We start from the raw sequence: 17,267 nt of genomic DNA on the forward strand, positions 1-17,267 counted from the left end.
TTGGTCTCTGGAGCACTGTTACCTTTCACAAGCACCATTTTGTTATAATTCCTAATAATGGAAACCAAATTCAGAGGAAAACATGACTGACTTTAATTGCTCACCCAGATCAGGCTATGAAAAAAAAATTACAAAATTAATTATGGCTCAGCAATCTGAGGTAATAGTTCAATTTCTATAGCACACATCCTAGCACATTGGTCTTCTATGCTACCTAGATTAATTTTGACACATTCTATTTACATAAAAACTAATTATGACTTAACTTCAGCTGTTAATATCTGAAAAGACAGAGAAGTGATCAGTTGTATACTTCTGAAATCAATCAACTTTCTGATTGATGCTGCCTGCTGCAGGTTGTGACTTTAAAATACTAATTAGGAAAAAAGTTAATTTACATCCTAATAACATGATAGAGACAAAAAATAGTCAAACTTTCTGTTAATATGTGGTTTTTATTGATAACCAAGAGCCAAACACAATTGCAATCAGCTCATGGATTAACTAAAATTTTGATCATCATATTCCCAGCATCAGAAATATAAGTTTTAAATTAATTCAAGCAAGGTACATATGATTGATTAGAAGCAGAGCCTCCAGAAGCTGGACTTTCTCTCCTCTCTATTGTCTCCTTGCATACACATTCCTCTTTTTCACACATATATTTGTAAATTGCTTTTCTCTTTCTAACTCAAAAGTGCAAATTAAGAATCAAATTAAAAACTGGCAAAATCCTATGCAACCTCTGCTGGAGCCACTCTGAGTTTTGGCTGCTCTGGCTGGATAAGGCTGTATGATTAAAGCATCATCTCTGTCCAGGGCTGTGTAACATATTACCTCTGTTTTTCCTACCATGGGGAATCAGTTTATCCCCAGAGCTCTAGGTTTTGCTTTTAGGGAAATACAAAGATCACAAGGAAAGTTACAGCCAGACCAGTTCCACACATCAGAACCTACAGGTGGGATGATTACTCCTGGTTATTTATTTATTATTTATCTGTTAATACCTGATCTGAGATTTTCTGTATTCTGTCTTTGTAATCCTGCATTCTTTACCCAACTTTATGTCTGCCTTTGGCTTCAGGAGCCTGGTTGTCTGTGGCAATAGCTGGTGCCCTGCACCTCCCCAGCTGCAGGCAGCTGGAGAGATGCCTGAGGGAAGGGACAGCCTGCCCCATCCCTCTGCTCTGCCTGGGAGCACCAGGGGCCCACTCCCACCCTGGGGCCAGAGGGACCTCCAGCCAGACACCCACTGCCTTTCAGACAGCACAAATAAAAGCACTGAGCCGAACTCGGGACAACACGCTCAGAGTTTTGAAGGTTTTGAAGAAAAGGGAAAGGCTTAGATGGGTCTAGGGTCAGGGCCACAATGCTTTTGCCCAGCATCACTGCACGACTCAATGCATCTATGGGGTTAGTGTGTTATTATTGCAGGACAAAATCACTTTTAACTCCTTTAATGGCATGGCGTTATTGACGGGTTTTGTGTCAGAAAATTTTTTTTTAAAGGATCACATTTTCAAGTTTCATTTTTTTGCAAAAGCTGAAACAAGCAAGATATTTTTTCATTAAACAAACACAAGCCTCATACAAAACAACAGAGCTGATGGATGTTAATCTTGCCTGCTAAATACGGATCCCATCTGGAAAGGTGAGAAAGCTCTAGATCTTCCTCACTTCCCTGACAGGAACATCCCATTCCCCTGACAACATTTTTTCCAAAGGAAAAGAAGGGTCAGGAGAGATTTATCAGCCAGATCTAAGCATGCCAGAAGGGTAGGACTCCAGCCTTCATGCATCTGTCCCTCTGAAACTTTGTGTACAGAAATATCACTGATTTCTTGATCAGTTGAAACCAAGTAGAAACAGTGAGAGCATGAGACACCCACAAGGCAAGCAGAGTTTTGTCATAAGGCAAATTAAGAGAGGTAAAATCACCAAAATTGAGAATAGTTCATTATTAATTAAATTGTGAATGAAAAGACCGGAGAGGGAAAAAAAAAAAACAAAAAGGGAGGATAGCCTTTCCATGGTTTTGGAGGAGCAAGAGGCTCAAATCCCAGGAGCTGCATCTGAGCAATGGCCTCCTGACTGCATTAAACATCCAGTATGTGGATGCTTTCCTAAAATGTGTACATAGGGCAAATCATACAGAAAGAAAAGATGGAACAGTTGTGCAAAGATGTGACAGTCACAGTGCTCAGTCATGGACTTTGAGAGATCATTAAGGACAAATGGGAGTTAATGATTACCGATAGTGATAATTTGCATGCAATTACTCTGTGGCTCATGACACTTCAGAAGGATGTTAATGGGTAAAAAGCAGATCCTTCCCTACAGAGTCTGCTATTGAATTTAGACAAATGTAGAATGTGGAGATAAAGAAATTAAATGTATAGGAAATAAATTAACTTAATTATGCAATGTAAATGCGTAATGTGTGAGAGATGTGATGAGAATAAAGAGCTGATCAAAAATTCCCCAATAAATATTTCTTTTCTGGCAAGAAGACACAAAGCTAGATACCAGCCAACACCATCTCCTCTACCACCACCACCAGCTCAAGGGAATTACTAGGCAGAAGACTGGTAAGCAGTTTTGGGGTTGCAAGTCTGATGACACAGCAGTACAACCAGCACCCAAGAATCTGGCTGAGTGCCAGCAGTCCTACCTTGCGCTGGAGAACCACTTTTCTTTGTGTTTTGCCTGGTGCCTGGTATTTTCCAAGAAGCTCCGTTTTGCAATTCTGCTGAATAAAAACTTTTTTTCTTCAATACTGCTAGAGGTGGGTGTGTGCTACTATGAATTCTGCTTTTACACAACTTCAAGACAATGAACTTCATGTGTGTATTATTTACTCAGTGTGCCCTGTGGTGTGTGTGGTGAAGTTCCAGCTAATTTTCATGATGAGTTCTCAGTAAGTAAAGACAGCAGTCTTGCCACATGCTATACATTTCTGTAAGCATGTGGATGCAAAAAATCTAAGTTTGAGGCCTTCTCGGTCACAGAACATATAATGGGTGTTCATTCCAGGTATTTAGGGTATCTGTCCCTGAAGAGCAGCATTTTGAACCTCCTGGTCTGTATTTGTACAAACCCTTTTGGGCCCTGCCCAGGTCCTGGCAGCTGTTTGACCAGGTCAGAAAGGCATTTGCTGCAATGTACCCTGATGTCAACCAGCAAACACCACTGAATGGATGCCTGGGCTTGGAGACAGCTGTGGGTAATACCCTAGAGTTGGGAGAAAGCCAGGACATGTAATATAGGCTGGGCTACATTAGTATATAAATTTATTTCTCGGTCTTTTCTACCTTAAAGGATTGGTGAGAAAACTGAATGGCCACCTTGCAGAGTGCTGGTGCAGTGGTTTTCATTTCTAACCCCAAGTCCTCTGGTTGCAAGAGTTATGATGTGTGTGTAGAGGGTAAAAGTTTTTCTCCCTGTGTGGCTTCTGGGATCACTTCCTTTTGCAGTGAGTGGTGCTGAGCTCACACTTGGTTACTCAGCTTATTTTGTGAAGTGCTTTTTAAGGCTTTTCAAAGCAAAGTGTAGCTGCTCGTGATGCCTGGGTTTGGACAGAGGAAGCAAACACGAGAATCCACTGTCTGCACAATTCTGTATTTCCAGGAATGAGGAAAAGAAGGACAGTCCTGCCCACAAACCTCTATGGACACAATCATGCCTTCATGTAGCTTCATCTGTAATTTGCTTGTGTGTGGGCATGTCTATATATTTCATCCATATATTTTACATACTTGCAGAAAAACCTGAATTCACTGACAAATAATTCGCCATAGCAAGTGCCCCATTTTAAGGTATGATTAAGCCATGACTGTGTCATCTTGGCGAGGACACTCAGTCTGCTGTGTCCTGGGAAAGCAGGCTGAAGTGCCCTGGCCACTGGCCAGTCCCCCAGTATGCCCACTCAGCTGCCTGCCCTAACCCCCTCAAGTTCAGCATATTGTAGTGATTTATTATGATTTCTATTGCAAATCAATGGGTTTTAAGACTAGACAACCCGCAGGTCTTGGCTGTGTACACTGAGACTGCCAAGGGGGCAGCAGGGGAAGTGCATCCCTTCTCTAATGATGGCACAATGGCTCTCCTGGCTCCTTTCCCGGTGAGGTGAAATACTATCCCCGTCTCTCTGGCTATAAACAGCAACTGTGCGGGTGCTGGGAAAAGCTTTAACTCCTACAGTCAGCATGAAAAGCAGAGGAAACCAGGCAGACTCCTTTCCTGAGAAGGACTGACCAACGAGATTCCAATAAAACCCATGTCCAACGAGAGACTGAGTGGGCAGATTAAGCTCTCTGTGGTTCCTCAGCTTTGGGGAGGTGCTTACAAGTTCCTGCAGCATCAGGGGGATCAAACCCTGGGCTTCGACACCAGAGCTCACGAGGTGTCATTGCAGTGTGTGAACTGCATTCCTGCCAAGACACTCATTAGCACAAAATCTTTGGCACAGGGTATAAATTTAGTTAGTCCCTAAGCTGTGATCCAATTATTTTCTGAGGCAAGGTGATTTGCTCTTCTTGTAGAAAACCTGCAGCCTGAATCAATGGATACAAGCACAATGAGTCCGAGGAGCTGCACCGTTTAGAGACTGCACTTTTTGTCCTAAATTGTTTCTGCATTATCTCTGGGAGGTCTCAGTAGATTAAGGCCTAATTGCACTCAAGTTAATATACCTGATGGCCCTGTCAAAATCCATAAAAATAAATTTGAGAGGTATCATGTGATTTTGCTCAAAGTTGCATGTTCATGGAAACCATACCTGGGTAAATGTCTTTTTTTCTTTGTGGATCTCTCTGCTGCCTCTCCTCTTCAGGGAACTCTGCAACAGAAGCAACACTGTGTTATTGATAAGCTAAATACAAAACCTGCAAGTTTGGCAGGTTTCACCACTATACAATTAATGTAGGAGAGAGAAAGAAAGTATATTGTCCTGAACAGCCTGGGATTTAATTTTTCACAATAATGCTTAAAAGAACAAGATGATCAGGCAGGTCCTTCTCAGTGAATCTTTTAATGCCTAAAATTTCCCATGAAAAGAAGGAATAAAATCAGTTAAAACTTCACAGAGTGGGGAACATCTCCCCCTTCTTTTCTATGGACCACCACAATTTTGGGCTAAACTTTCTTTTTGCACGGGGCAATGATTCATGCTTGATTAATCCAGGGCAGAAGTCCAAGAATCTTACTCACAATCGATGTGAAACACATAGTGAAAACCTCAGAGGAAAGCAACCCCCCAAAAAATAGGCAAGGACATGCATGTTTAAGCTATGTGGCATAACATTATTTATTAATCTGTGCTAACAAACATACTGAGTAACCCAGATAAAGACCAGATAATTCTCCAGGTATTTTTGAATTTGCTTTATAAACCAGATTTGATTGGTTTTGCAAATCTTTATATTCCTTTATAAGCAAATATTTTTAAGACATGGAAATGATGTCATCATCACTGCTTCACTGAGAAACCTCTCATTTCTCAAATGGTAAAGCACAGTTTTCCTGACAAGTGAGAGTTAGAGCACCATCAGTTTGTTACCAATGTTTACTTGTGTGTTAGGTCTGGTTTCCAAACCAGTGTGAACTGGGCCTATTTAGAAAAGGCATAAATTTGACACTTTTCAGATTGAGGTATCAGAGAGGATCAAAAGGTATCAGAGAAAAAAAAAGCAGCAAACTGGAAACTGCAGAATTTGAATTCAAAGCAGGTCGTGTTGCTCTGGCTGTGCCTAGAGCCTGAAGACCGCTACTCCCCAGAACACCCTGATATTCTGGCCTCTTTTATTTATTACTTCTGTTTATATCTGCTCTGTGGTGGACAATTTCCAGCTGAGATAAACCCTGGGCTGTCATGGGTTGCCCACAGCTGGCAGCATGGGCTGCCCTCATCCTGCAGTCCATGTGATGGAGCAGTGTCCCTGGACCAGCGCCTGCTCCCATGTCGGGTGGGCTACATCCCAGTCTCTATAACTCACACTAACCCAGCATAGCAAAACATGAGCAAGCTCAGCAAAGAGGAAGGGAATGGAGGGAGAGGCATCCTGTCAATCAGCAAAGTCCAGTCTCATGCCCAGCCGTGAGCTGGCAGAAAACATGACATGGGCTAGGGGAGCAGCACACACACCACATACAAATCTGAACCAAAAGTTTCCCCTGGCTTCATGGTTTCTGCCTGCTCAGCTATGCAGCTACTGCACATTATAATTATTGCACACTAAGACAAATCTCTCCTTCTACTCTTTGTTATACACAGATAAGTAGTTAAATCCCATTCATACACAGCACCATATGCCCAAGACACACTACAGTTTATTTTTGTTAATCTGCTCTCTACTTTAATCCAGTGATTTCCTATAACTAATGAAGCTCAGTAAGAGAAATGTCTTTTTCTGGATACTGAAACAGTTCGATAAAAAAAGATTTCAAACACTAAAATCATCATATGAAGACCTGTTACACAAGCTTAGGCAGCATAAACAGTTACACATTTCTCTCTCTTTTTTTTGTTTTTTTGGGGGGATTTTTTTTAATGTGGTGTTATTCTGGAAGCAGATATTTTACTGAAAGCAATCACCACTCAGCAGCGTCACTCCCTGTCACGAAAGAGGGGTCGTTCTCGTTGAAGAGAGGTGGGGCATAGCTCTGGTCCTCACTTCACTTAATTTCCATGTGACTGCAAGCAAGAACAACTTAAGTGAAATGAGGCTGTCTGGACACAGCATTTAATTAGTAAACCCTTAGAGTCAGGGATGTAGCTATCAATTTCTGTGGAGGCCTCAATGCCCAATTGTAGCAAATAACTACTCATCATGCTAGAAACAAAAAGCCTTGTGCCAAATGCTAAAATCCTCTTACCTACCTCACCTTCAGGTAAAAGGATACACTCAGACACATCCAGCCTGAGAAGCTAGGGGATATAACACATGGACTGTGGTGTACAAGACACAGTAATAAACACATTGCTATGTAGTATGGGACAATACTTGGAAAACAAGGGGAAGGGAATTTAAATTTAGGTGGATGACATAGACCACAGGCTGAGAAACAGGTAGGTAGCAATCTGGCTTTGGAAACTGTAAGCTCCACTCCTCACTGAAACAATGAAGTTCACAGATCCAGACTAACAGGTTTGTAACATATTGCCCTAGATGAGGCCCCATTTTAAGCATTTTCACACTGTCCCGTTTGGATTTGCATAAGAACAACTTTGTGATCAGTGCTCAGGTGGGAGACTGCTTTGTATTTCCATAAGGCGGAGACTCAACCTTAGGCTGAGTCTGTCCTCAGTACAAGAAAAAGATGGGAATATTTACCTTTGGGGACTGCCAGTGGGTTATAGGGAGAAACATCCCTCACATGTATCAGTGGAGGACTTGAACACAAGCATGGCAACAATGGACTGCCTGGCCATAATCGCCTAAGTACTAAATGAAAATAAGGCAATATCTCCCTTTCAGCACTATGGTTCCAGGCTGCTCATGTGTATATAAAGCCAGCCAATACAGCTGCTCTTTTTGCTAGACTAAGGGCAAAGGCTGCTGCTGCTGCGAGCAGGGGAATGTGCTACAAGCTTAAATTATTTACAATGCAAAGTGGTCCCAAAATGGTCCAATAAATTAGGATTTCTCTTTGATGTACAGGAGATTGGTATCAGAAGCTGATATGAATTAATGCTAGAAGGAACATTTCTATACTACTTTCTATACTCAAGAGAACAGCCAGGGTTGGCTGTCCACCAAAAAGTCTTTCAAATGATGGTTAAACAATATTTTATTGGTCCTGTGGTTAACAGAGTCTCTTAAGAAAGTGGTTACTTGCGTAGACATTTCCTAGCTCTACAGTTTCACTGCAATTTGTTGATGGACATCTTGGCTACCAAGGAGAGCAAAGGTATGGAGGGCCAGTGTTTTCAAAGTTAAATTTCCCAAAAGATTATTGGATGTGGGGATTAGAGTATTAACAGCAGGAAGAGACACAATTATTTTTTGCTTTCCCTAGGAGCCTAGCAGGGACAGGAAGAGGTAATTTGCATCCTCTGGTGAATTCTATTTTTAACGAGACAAAGAAGAGTCCTGCAAACTGAGCAGTGGAAGAGAGCATTGAAACCCACGTGGGGGAAAGCAAGCAGGAGTCAATGCACTGGAATAGAAGGTTGAGCAAAATATGGAAATTAAGTTTGAGTTAAGAGGAATTGTGCATGTAAACACATGATAGACTCCAAGTTGTCATACTGAAGTAAGTGCCGAGTAGGATGAGAATAGAGCTGCAAACAGGCATTGGTAGAGAAGGATATGGAAAATGAGAGAAACAAGAGTCTCTAAGAGCTGCCATCCTGTCACTTTATTCACTGCTGCTGAGAGGAGCAAGTAATTTGGGTGGCAGTCTGGCATCTGCAGGCAAGTCTGGGCTTGCTATCATATGTGCATCAAACTGAACCTGCAAAATCTGGCAGTCAGGCACTGAAGTGACAATGTCTGCAACCCAAAAACAGAGAGGCTGGATTGGAAAGTCCAGCCCTGGAGGCAGTTTCTATTACTGTGATGTGTGAGGAATTATGCACCAGCATCCCTGGTGCTTATGAGCTGTATAAATAATGTTCTGTGCCAATGATGTCTTGCTACTGATTACTTTGAAATGGATAATCACAATTTTCATTTGCATTCATTAGAAGATACTGCCTGTGAGGGACCTGACAGTATTTTAAAAAATTATGCACGAGTGACCAAATCCACTTGCTCCAAATCCAGCAGTAGGTGAAGCAGATCACTTGCAGATTACCGGTAATTGCAAAGCTAACAGCTTCAGAGCTGCACATTGCATTTCATAACAAGAGCTAAATTCTTTCTAGCTGTTGGGGCTTCTCATGTTCAAGAATGAACAAACCATCCAGAGAGTCATAATTTCTGCCCCACAGAATATGACTCATTAAGAGATCTTGCCAATGGACCAACATTCTCATAGCACTTACTCTCCAAGAAACACCAGTGGTTTAAATGAAGGTAATTCTGCTTAGAATCTATGTGAAGAATCTATCTTAGAATCTATCAGAAGAAAACCAGAAGAAAACCAGAAGAAAACCAGATCCTCCTGTTAACAGATGGTCAGAGGGTGGATTTATTCCCAAGTGATGAAAGCCAATGTTCACTAACTGCACCACTAATCAGGAATGCTTCACTGCGAGCGTTTTCCAGGCACCGTGCAAGACTGCATAAGAAGATTCTGTCAGGAGATGAAAAAGAATGGGGATCTCCATGTTCCTTCTCCAGCAAACCCCATCCACACAAATGAAGCTCTGCTGGCTATTGCAGGCTGTTTGCCTCTTAAATTTTTGCAAGCTTTGGACTTGCCAGACCCTGACACTGAGGACATTCATGATTCTCCTTCATCTCACTGTTTTAGAGCTATCCCTGTTTGTCCTGTCTTGCAGATAAAGGAAAAAACCCCCTTTGTGTCTGCCACTCTTAAATCAGTGATGAATGACCTGGACAATAACCAGGACCCGCCTCTTTAGAAGCAGCAGATTTCAGCTACCACACTGCACTGTCCTTTACTGTTACCTGCCCACTTGGGAAAAAAAATATTTCCCATTTCTGTAGTAATATGCCTTGTTTAAGGTAGGACAGGGTGGCTTTCCATTCTTTCTTGAGGCCTGAAGTGACTCTAAGTCCCAAGTATTCAACTGAAGATTTGCTTTGCTGCCATACTATCCTTCTGTATTTCAACAGCTGTGCAGTGAAAGTACAGCTTTTTCATTGTGAGCTCTTGTACATATCTACAGGATGGTTAATGGATCTGCAAAGTACAATGAAATTCTAATTGCTTTTCAATTGCTGTAGGCCCTTGAAAAAGATATCTCACCAAGCCTTGATAAAGCTGGGCTTGACGCAAGTGATCTGTATCTCCATTCATTCCCATGTGCGTTTCATTTACTAGAAACCTCTAAATACTGTGATATTCATCATTCACATGACCTAGCAAAGCAAGCTATGTCTGAAATATCATAAGCATTACAGCTCAGGATAAAAGACATCCCTTGAGTAAAAAAGCAACAAAGCACACTAGCTTTCAGCACCAGCTTAAATTTCCCTAACGCTGCATTACTCTATTGTGCCAAGCTTATGAATAGGAGCCTCTTTCTTTTGCCTCTCACTATGAGCACACCACACTGCCTGTCTCATGTGGCTTCCTGGTGCCCTTCACATGCAGGCTGTGATATTAGCAGCCCTGGTGTTTACAAATAATGTGGTGTGACAGGTCTGGGAGCATGCTGGGGAGGGAAGCAGCAGGGTTGCACCTGCTGTCTGAAGCCCTGGAAGGTTAGACGGCAGCCCTTGGGAGGATGGGAGACAGATGGGCTCCCTCTGTGTTCAGCTCACAACACACCATTTCACTTAGTATTTGGTCAGTGAAGGTTGATATGGGGACTAGAAACCAATATAATAATTCTTATTAATAAAACAATTACTAAATAATTATGGAAATAATTGGTAAAGTATATAGCCCAGAGATATAATTGTTGCCAATATAATAAAAAAAACCTGCAACAGAAAACTGAGATCCTAACCACTAACATGTATCACTGTCTTGCACAATTCTTCTGCCCAAACATTTCCTAATAACTTGTTAATAACTTTATTAAAATATATTTTTAAATCCCTGTCTGTTCCAATTTGTTAAGATATAAAATATCCTAATTACATTACACTGGTCACAATACATAAAGAAAATTATACTACACTGAGACCAGACTTTTCTTTCTTATGGGGGGGTCCTATTTCAGGTGAAGAAAACAAGAAAGAAGCCAGGCAGATGATTGCAGATTGTTTTTTACCCCTCCTACTACACTAGTAGAGTGACACTGATGTGCCAGGAGCAAACACATTCCCTCTGTGCCTCATCACCTTGTGCAGCTGTTAAATGTGAGTTCTGCACACCGTGCCCATTCCTTAACCCCACACCACAGGCTCACCCTCTGCCTGGACACCACCTGAGCCTGAAGAGGAAACCACTGCCACCACATCCCTCCCAGTCCTGCCAGGCAGGAGCAGCATCCATGCCAACTGCAGCAGTGGGCTGCTGCCAGGCCTCTGCTGCTCTATCTCCCACCACATTATACCTCTAATGCCCATGGTACCCATCACTAGGACCATCTGCCCCCGCCTCCACACTGGCACAGGAGGGAGGAGCAGCACCCCAAATTCCTCTACATCAGCTGAGCTACAGTGACAGAGCACCAGCCTACAAAAGGGAGCCATGTCAACCCGCACCCCTTTGGGAAAGGACTCGTGGAAGAGCCAGGCTTAATCCGAGTGCTATGTGCACGCTGACACTGCCTGAGCTCTCTAATTACCTCGTTAGTGTAATCCCCTAGCAGACAGCCCGTGAAAAATGTGTTGGGCACTATGTACACACAGAAACAGACCTGTCCTGAAACAACTTGGCAACAGGAATGGTGCTCATCATCAGCCGTGAAACCCTACAGAAAGACACACGCTGATCACAGCCCAGGCTACACTTCAGGATGCCCAGAGGAAAACATTGTCTCTCACTGTGAGGCCAGGCACCCAGCCAGCCCCTTGGCCAGCAGTGCCAGCTTGGGTTCCCTTCTCCACCTCTCTGGACCAAATTGGGGTTGCAAAACTGGCTGAGAAGATGAAACAACTTGTGCAAACTTTTTAAAGCCTTCTTCTCTCTTGTGATGACTCTTACTGCAGTAGCCTGAGCAAAATAGACAGCTGCTAGAAGAAGCCACCCCTGACATACCTGCTCTGCCATCCACCATCCACCACCCAGTGCTAAAAGTAAACTGCCTGAAAACAGAGGTTGATTGTCCTTCCTGCCGTTCTCCATGAAAAAATGCTTCCCCAGAATGCTTTACTGAATGGGACTGCAGGCCAGGTAGTGCTCAGAGATGGGATTGGGAGTTTGCATTTCCAAAGGAGGACAGTATGAATGCATTTATCGCTGGTCACTGAACACCTTGTAGCACAGCCAACCTATTAGAAGCATAAATGTTGTTTGGCTGCCTTTTTTTTCCAGAAGAAGAGTAAGTAAGCAGTATATACACAGGGAATAGGCACCTGATGCACAGTTGCAGAGGTAGGGTCTGCTAATTCTCTGCACCAAGACCTTTTAGAAAGTAATACTACATAGCTGGCAGTCCCATCGTCAGGACAGATTTCAGAGGACTGGAGGAACAAACTGGAGAGTTTGACAGTGATTGGACAAAGCAGAGTTAGACATGACTTAGTGCTGCCAATAAAAGAGAGAGGAGGAGCTGAGCAAAGCTAAAATCCCATAGCAGGTCAGGAGGTTACTGCAACCATTTACAAAACCATGAGAGGGAGAAAACACTCAGCTCTGCAATCTCTGTAATGTTCAAGGTATGGGCCTAAAGAGCAAATTTCATAGAATCTAGAAAAAAATAAGATTTTTGGAAGTCTTTTTGCTGAGAAAGATATTCACAACTGCACAACATCTGTGCTGTCCACATTAATAGATCAACAATCACAGGATTGTTCCTTACATTGGGGATGGAAAGGAAAATTTTCCTTGAGCGGACAGCTATGAGTACAATAATCTTCATTATCCCCTGGATTAGAGCAACTTGCTGTTTCTATAAAGTATTAAATGAAATTCTAAAGAAGCAGAGAGATTAAAGGCCAACTTCAACGATCCCCAACAAACATGTCCCAGACAGTCTTTGTAATCCTTGGTTGCCCATCTATTATCTCACAATTTTAAGGACACTGCACTCTGAAAAAGGGGGTTATAAAAATAGAGCAAAAAGACAGCAAATTCACACTTGGATAGCTGGTGACATTTTGGAACTTTGGATAGCTGCTACCTGTGATGCACTTTCCTATACATCATTCAATGCATACAACAATTTACTGCCAGATAATGGGTCACCCCCAAGACATTCGTGTTCAGCGAGCCATAGGAGTCACAGTTCAAGCCCAAATAAAGTTAGTTCTGCTACAATGAACAAGGCCACCAACTACAGGAATGAAATTCAAGCCAGAGTGCAGCACTTGTAATTAAGGTACAGTGAAACCAGGGCAGGCACAAGCCACAAGAAGGGGACAGAGCTCCTCCAAGCATGTCAGTGCAATGTCTACCCACTCTCCCAGCATATTTGTGAAGGAAGAGTTGCCCTCATGGGAGAAAAGGGCTAGGTTACCTATGTGCCAAACTGTAGCTGGAAATAGACAGAATAGAAAGAAAATGTTAGGAGAACATATCATTGCAAAACCCGCATTTCCTTAGTAAAACCGGTCTAGAAAGATGTGTCAGCAGCAACCCTGTAAATATAAAATTAAAAACTCTACATGATTGATATAGCTTCAGAAAAATATGCTTAGAAAGGAGTATGACAAGCCCAAGTGGGAACACAGTGCTTCAAACATTAAAATTAAAAATGCACAGAAAAATTATAATTATTCCACAAATGCTAACAGCAAAATAATGTGTTGTAAGGCATGATTCTGAGGAGACCTCAACCTGTGCAGATATTTGGGTTACCCTTAACTATTTTGCCTGCCCCTGGGGCTGGGCTGTGATTGCCTGAGAATCTCTTCTGATTGCCTATGGGGAGCTGGGGTGGCTCTGTAAGCGTGCAGGGGCTGCACTCTCTCATGCTACTGCTGCTTTGAAGCCTAAATCGAGTGGCCTCAAGCTCCTTGCTGGGATTCAGGGTCTCTGCCTCTGGGTGCAGAAGGGTGCTCTGACTCTGTGGACAGAATCACACTATTAATGACAAATTGTGCATTACAGGGTGTTACATAGGGAAGTGAGACCCTGGAGAGGATCTCAAAGAGATCCTCTGAGAGTGGCTCCTTGAGAGACAGGTGAAAGCAGGGATTGGGATAATGCTTCTTGGTTTGCTCTGTAGCTCCTGGGAAGGACAGACAGCTTTTCCAAGCCTTGGCAGGGGAGCTGGCTGCTCCCAGCCTCCCCATTGCACTGCCTCAGTGCTTCAAAGAGCTGGTTTCTGAGGAGGCAGTGGTGCTCAGAACCTGCCCAAAGGAGAAATTCACAGCCTCAATTCAGCTGTATTCATCCCTTTCTAAATGCATCCTATTTCGGGCCCAAATCCTGCACTGTGTTTTGATACACATTTGTTACAAATGACAATGTTTTATCTGTTTTCTTTTTCAGTGCAGAATAGAAGGAAAAAGAGGATGACCCATTTATATTCCCCTAAATCAGGAAAATGATTAATTTCCAGACTTATTGGAGAACTTGTCCCACTGTTTTACTCTCCCTTTCTTTCTAATATATAAAAAAAAGCACAAAAAGCTTAAAATAGTAACATGGATACATTAAAAAAAACAAAACAAAAACAACCAACCAAACAAAACAATAATCATACCACAATTGCATGCTCTTGTGTGGGGTGAACTGCAGTCACACAGCCAGGAGCTGCTTCTGGATAAGAAGCCTTCTACCCTCCAGAAACTGAAGGATCCACCAGAGCAATGGAAGGTCACCACAGCCATAACCAGCACCAAGATAAGGCAGTGAGCAGGAAGGGGCCACGTCTGCACTGTTAGGCAGCTTGGGAAACTTGTACCATTCCTCTTCTTTTGAGGGAATGGATCTGCAACCCTAGTCACACTGCATGTGGTACTTTTATTATTAAACTATTATGATAACAAATGAAGACTGACAGGTAATGGGTCCAACCCCAATAGAATAAAATATGAAAAAGGTAAGCAACACTGTTGACTTCACCAGTCCCTGAAAAATGATGCCAGTCATGCACCAAAACATGTGGGAAGAGCTTATGGATCTCTTTACAGAGCTTGCTGTTGTTGATGCCGAGTGAGGGAGGTTTCTGAAGATGATTTGCAAATCAGCTTCTGAAAAGTCATTTTTAGACAGTAACTCCAAAGACCTTCTAATCTCTGCGCACCTCTCATGCTGAAGTACATCAGAGCAGGAACATCCTGACGTGCTTTGTATTTGATTTGCCTACTCCTAAGATCTGCTTCATACATGGAAAGCTTTGCAAAGCATTCAGGTATAGCAAAGCAGCTCCTGCTGGGGACTGCAGGCTGGGAAGATAATCAGGGGAAATACCCTTTTATTATACTTCTTGACCAAAATGTAAAGTAGCACTTCGATTTTCTTACTATAAATCAGCATATGAAGTACAGGGATTTTAGCATATATAAATGGCTAAATACCAGATACCAGAGTGGGATTTAATTCTGTGCCAAAATCATACCAACTTCCATCTTTTTAGTGCCTTTTAAAAAAAAAAAAAGTCTCATGCTTTCATTAACTTCAGTGAGCCTTGGACTAAGGCCTCAGGCAGCATAAGGCTGCCATTGTCTCCTCTGAAAGAGGAGTTTGTAGGAGAGCAGGTATCATTCAGGGGTTGCTACAGAGAGGTATCTAATTAGGAACAACTAATCCACGATTACTGTTGTTGTGCTGTGATTAAAAGTAAGGCAGCAAGGATGTCTGATGAAAGGAGATCAGGTCACAGACCTGAAGCCAAGGTCTGACAGGCGAGGATACAAATCTAGGATTATTCTACCAAAACAGAAGAAAAAGCAAGCGTGGATTTGGTAAGGGACTTTAGAAATCTTCACCTCTTTTCTCTGACAGGAATAGCAAAACAAAAACGGAAAAGGAAAATTTCAAATCTTGAGCTAAATATTCTTTCTCTACCACTGGTCAATGCAAGAATTCACAAAAAGAGCTTTTACTCTCCCAGGAATAACAAAATGGAAATGCCTGGGCAAGACCAGTGGAAGAGCTTTTGAACTGAAACATGGCAACTAATAGCAGAATAGGCTTTATACCAGCCTGGGTGCAGAAGATTAATGACTATGAATAATATGTAAGCATTAGAGTGAATAATGGCTAGAGTGAAGAAGGACTGGCAGAGACTGACAATTTTTTTTTAGATCATTATTTCTCAAATGACAGAAACTATTACAACGAGGAAATTCATGCACTTTTCACTTTTCTAATTAAAACATGAAAATGGTTTCTCTCTACCACTTAATTCATTGCTGGCTCTTTCTTTCTGTCTCTTTGGTTACCCAGAAAAAGCATCTCTTCACAGGTAAGCTTTTTCTTAGCTGAGGGCCCAACCTAGCTCAAAGGGTACTGCTGTGTCAGTGCTTAAAATGAGGGCAATAAAACTGCTTGTGGGAGTGATCTTTCCACGTGCCTGCTCATTAACAGCACAAATTTTACATGACTGTAGGTTTTATGGAGGATTTTGATAAAATGTTCATTTCTAGTCTGTTCTGCTCAGTGTGGTGATTTTTTGCTTGTTTGAGAAACCTGAAGTCCCTGGATCCTTTTGTAAGCTCTTTTGTAAGATCCTGCCAGTCTTGACACCCAAAATATTGGGAGGGACAGAGAAAAAAAAAAAAAACACAGGCAATTAGCAGCAGGTCTCAACCCAGACATTACTTCCAACACTTACTCTTCCTTCCCTGGCTGTTCTACCTTGCCAGGCTCCTGAAGGGAGCTCTGAGATGAACAGAAATTGAGAAGCACCCACTTTTCCTCCCTGTAAATCTCTGAAGTGTGGCAAAACTCAAATCTCTCTCTCTCCAGACACCGATTCTCCCCCATCTTTGACCATGTTTTGCCTCTAAATACAAAGCAGGGAGTAGAGTATTCTTGTCCTGAGGGGACATCCGGACATTGGACTCCACTTATTTGGATCAGCAACTGAAGAGTGAAAGCCCTCAGAGATCCACAGCAACTCTTTGAAAAAGAGCCCAAAAACAGAAAAAAAAGGGGAAAAAAATAGAAAAAGGTAGGAAATAAATCAAAGAAAAGTTTGCAGCATATACAAAAACACCATGAAAAAAATATTGACTGTTCAACACTTGCACATCTTCAAATTCACTAAAGGAACATGAAGTCAAATTAAAAAACACCAAAAGGATCTCAGACAGGCACACAGCACTTTCCCTCTCCCATACACAAATATATCCCCATGCTACTTGGCTCACTTGTGAATGCAGGAAAAGCTCTTCCTGGCCACGCCAAGTGCCCTGAATGACACACAGTTTCCTAATCTGGCTTTGTTATTTTCTCCTTATTTTGCATATAACTACAGCATGAATTTATAACATGTTTTCATTTACATAGGAAAACTGGAGAAAGCAGTTTGTGCCCTAGAAGGAGACAAAGAAACCTGAAGTAAACGTAGGTCTAGAATTACACAAAATAAAACTCTAATTGAGATAATTATTGTTAATGACTTGGAACTG

General features: G+C 42.2%; 1 protein-coding gene across 1 annotated transcript in view; it reads right to left on the bottom strand.

Moving 5' to 3' along the window:
• MTCL1 (microtubule crosslinking factor 1) overlaps positions 1-17,267 on the bottom strand; it is an 88,624-nt gene that overhangs the window by 40,688 nt on the left and 30,669 nt on the right. The window contains exon 3 of the mRNA XM_062488203.1: positions 4,778-4,837. Coding sequence (XP_062344187.1) covers positions 4,778-4,837 — 60 coding nt within the window. The remainder of the gene's footprint in view (positions 1-4,777; positions 4,838-17,267) is intronic.

Source organism: Cinclus cinclus, chromosome 1 (genome assembly GCF_963662255.1).
Source record: "Cinclus cinclus chromosome 1, bCinCin1.1, whole genome shotgun sequence".
Lineage (NCBI taxonomy): Eukaryota > Metazoa > Chordata > Aves > Passeriformes > Cinclidae > Cinclus > Cinclus cinclus.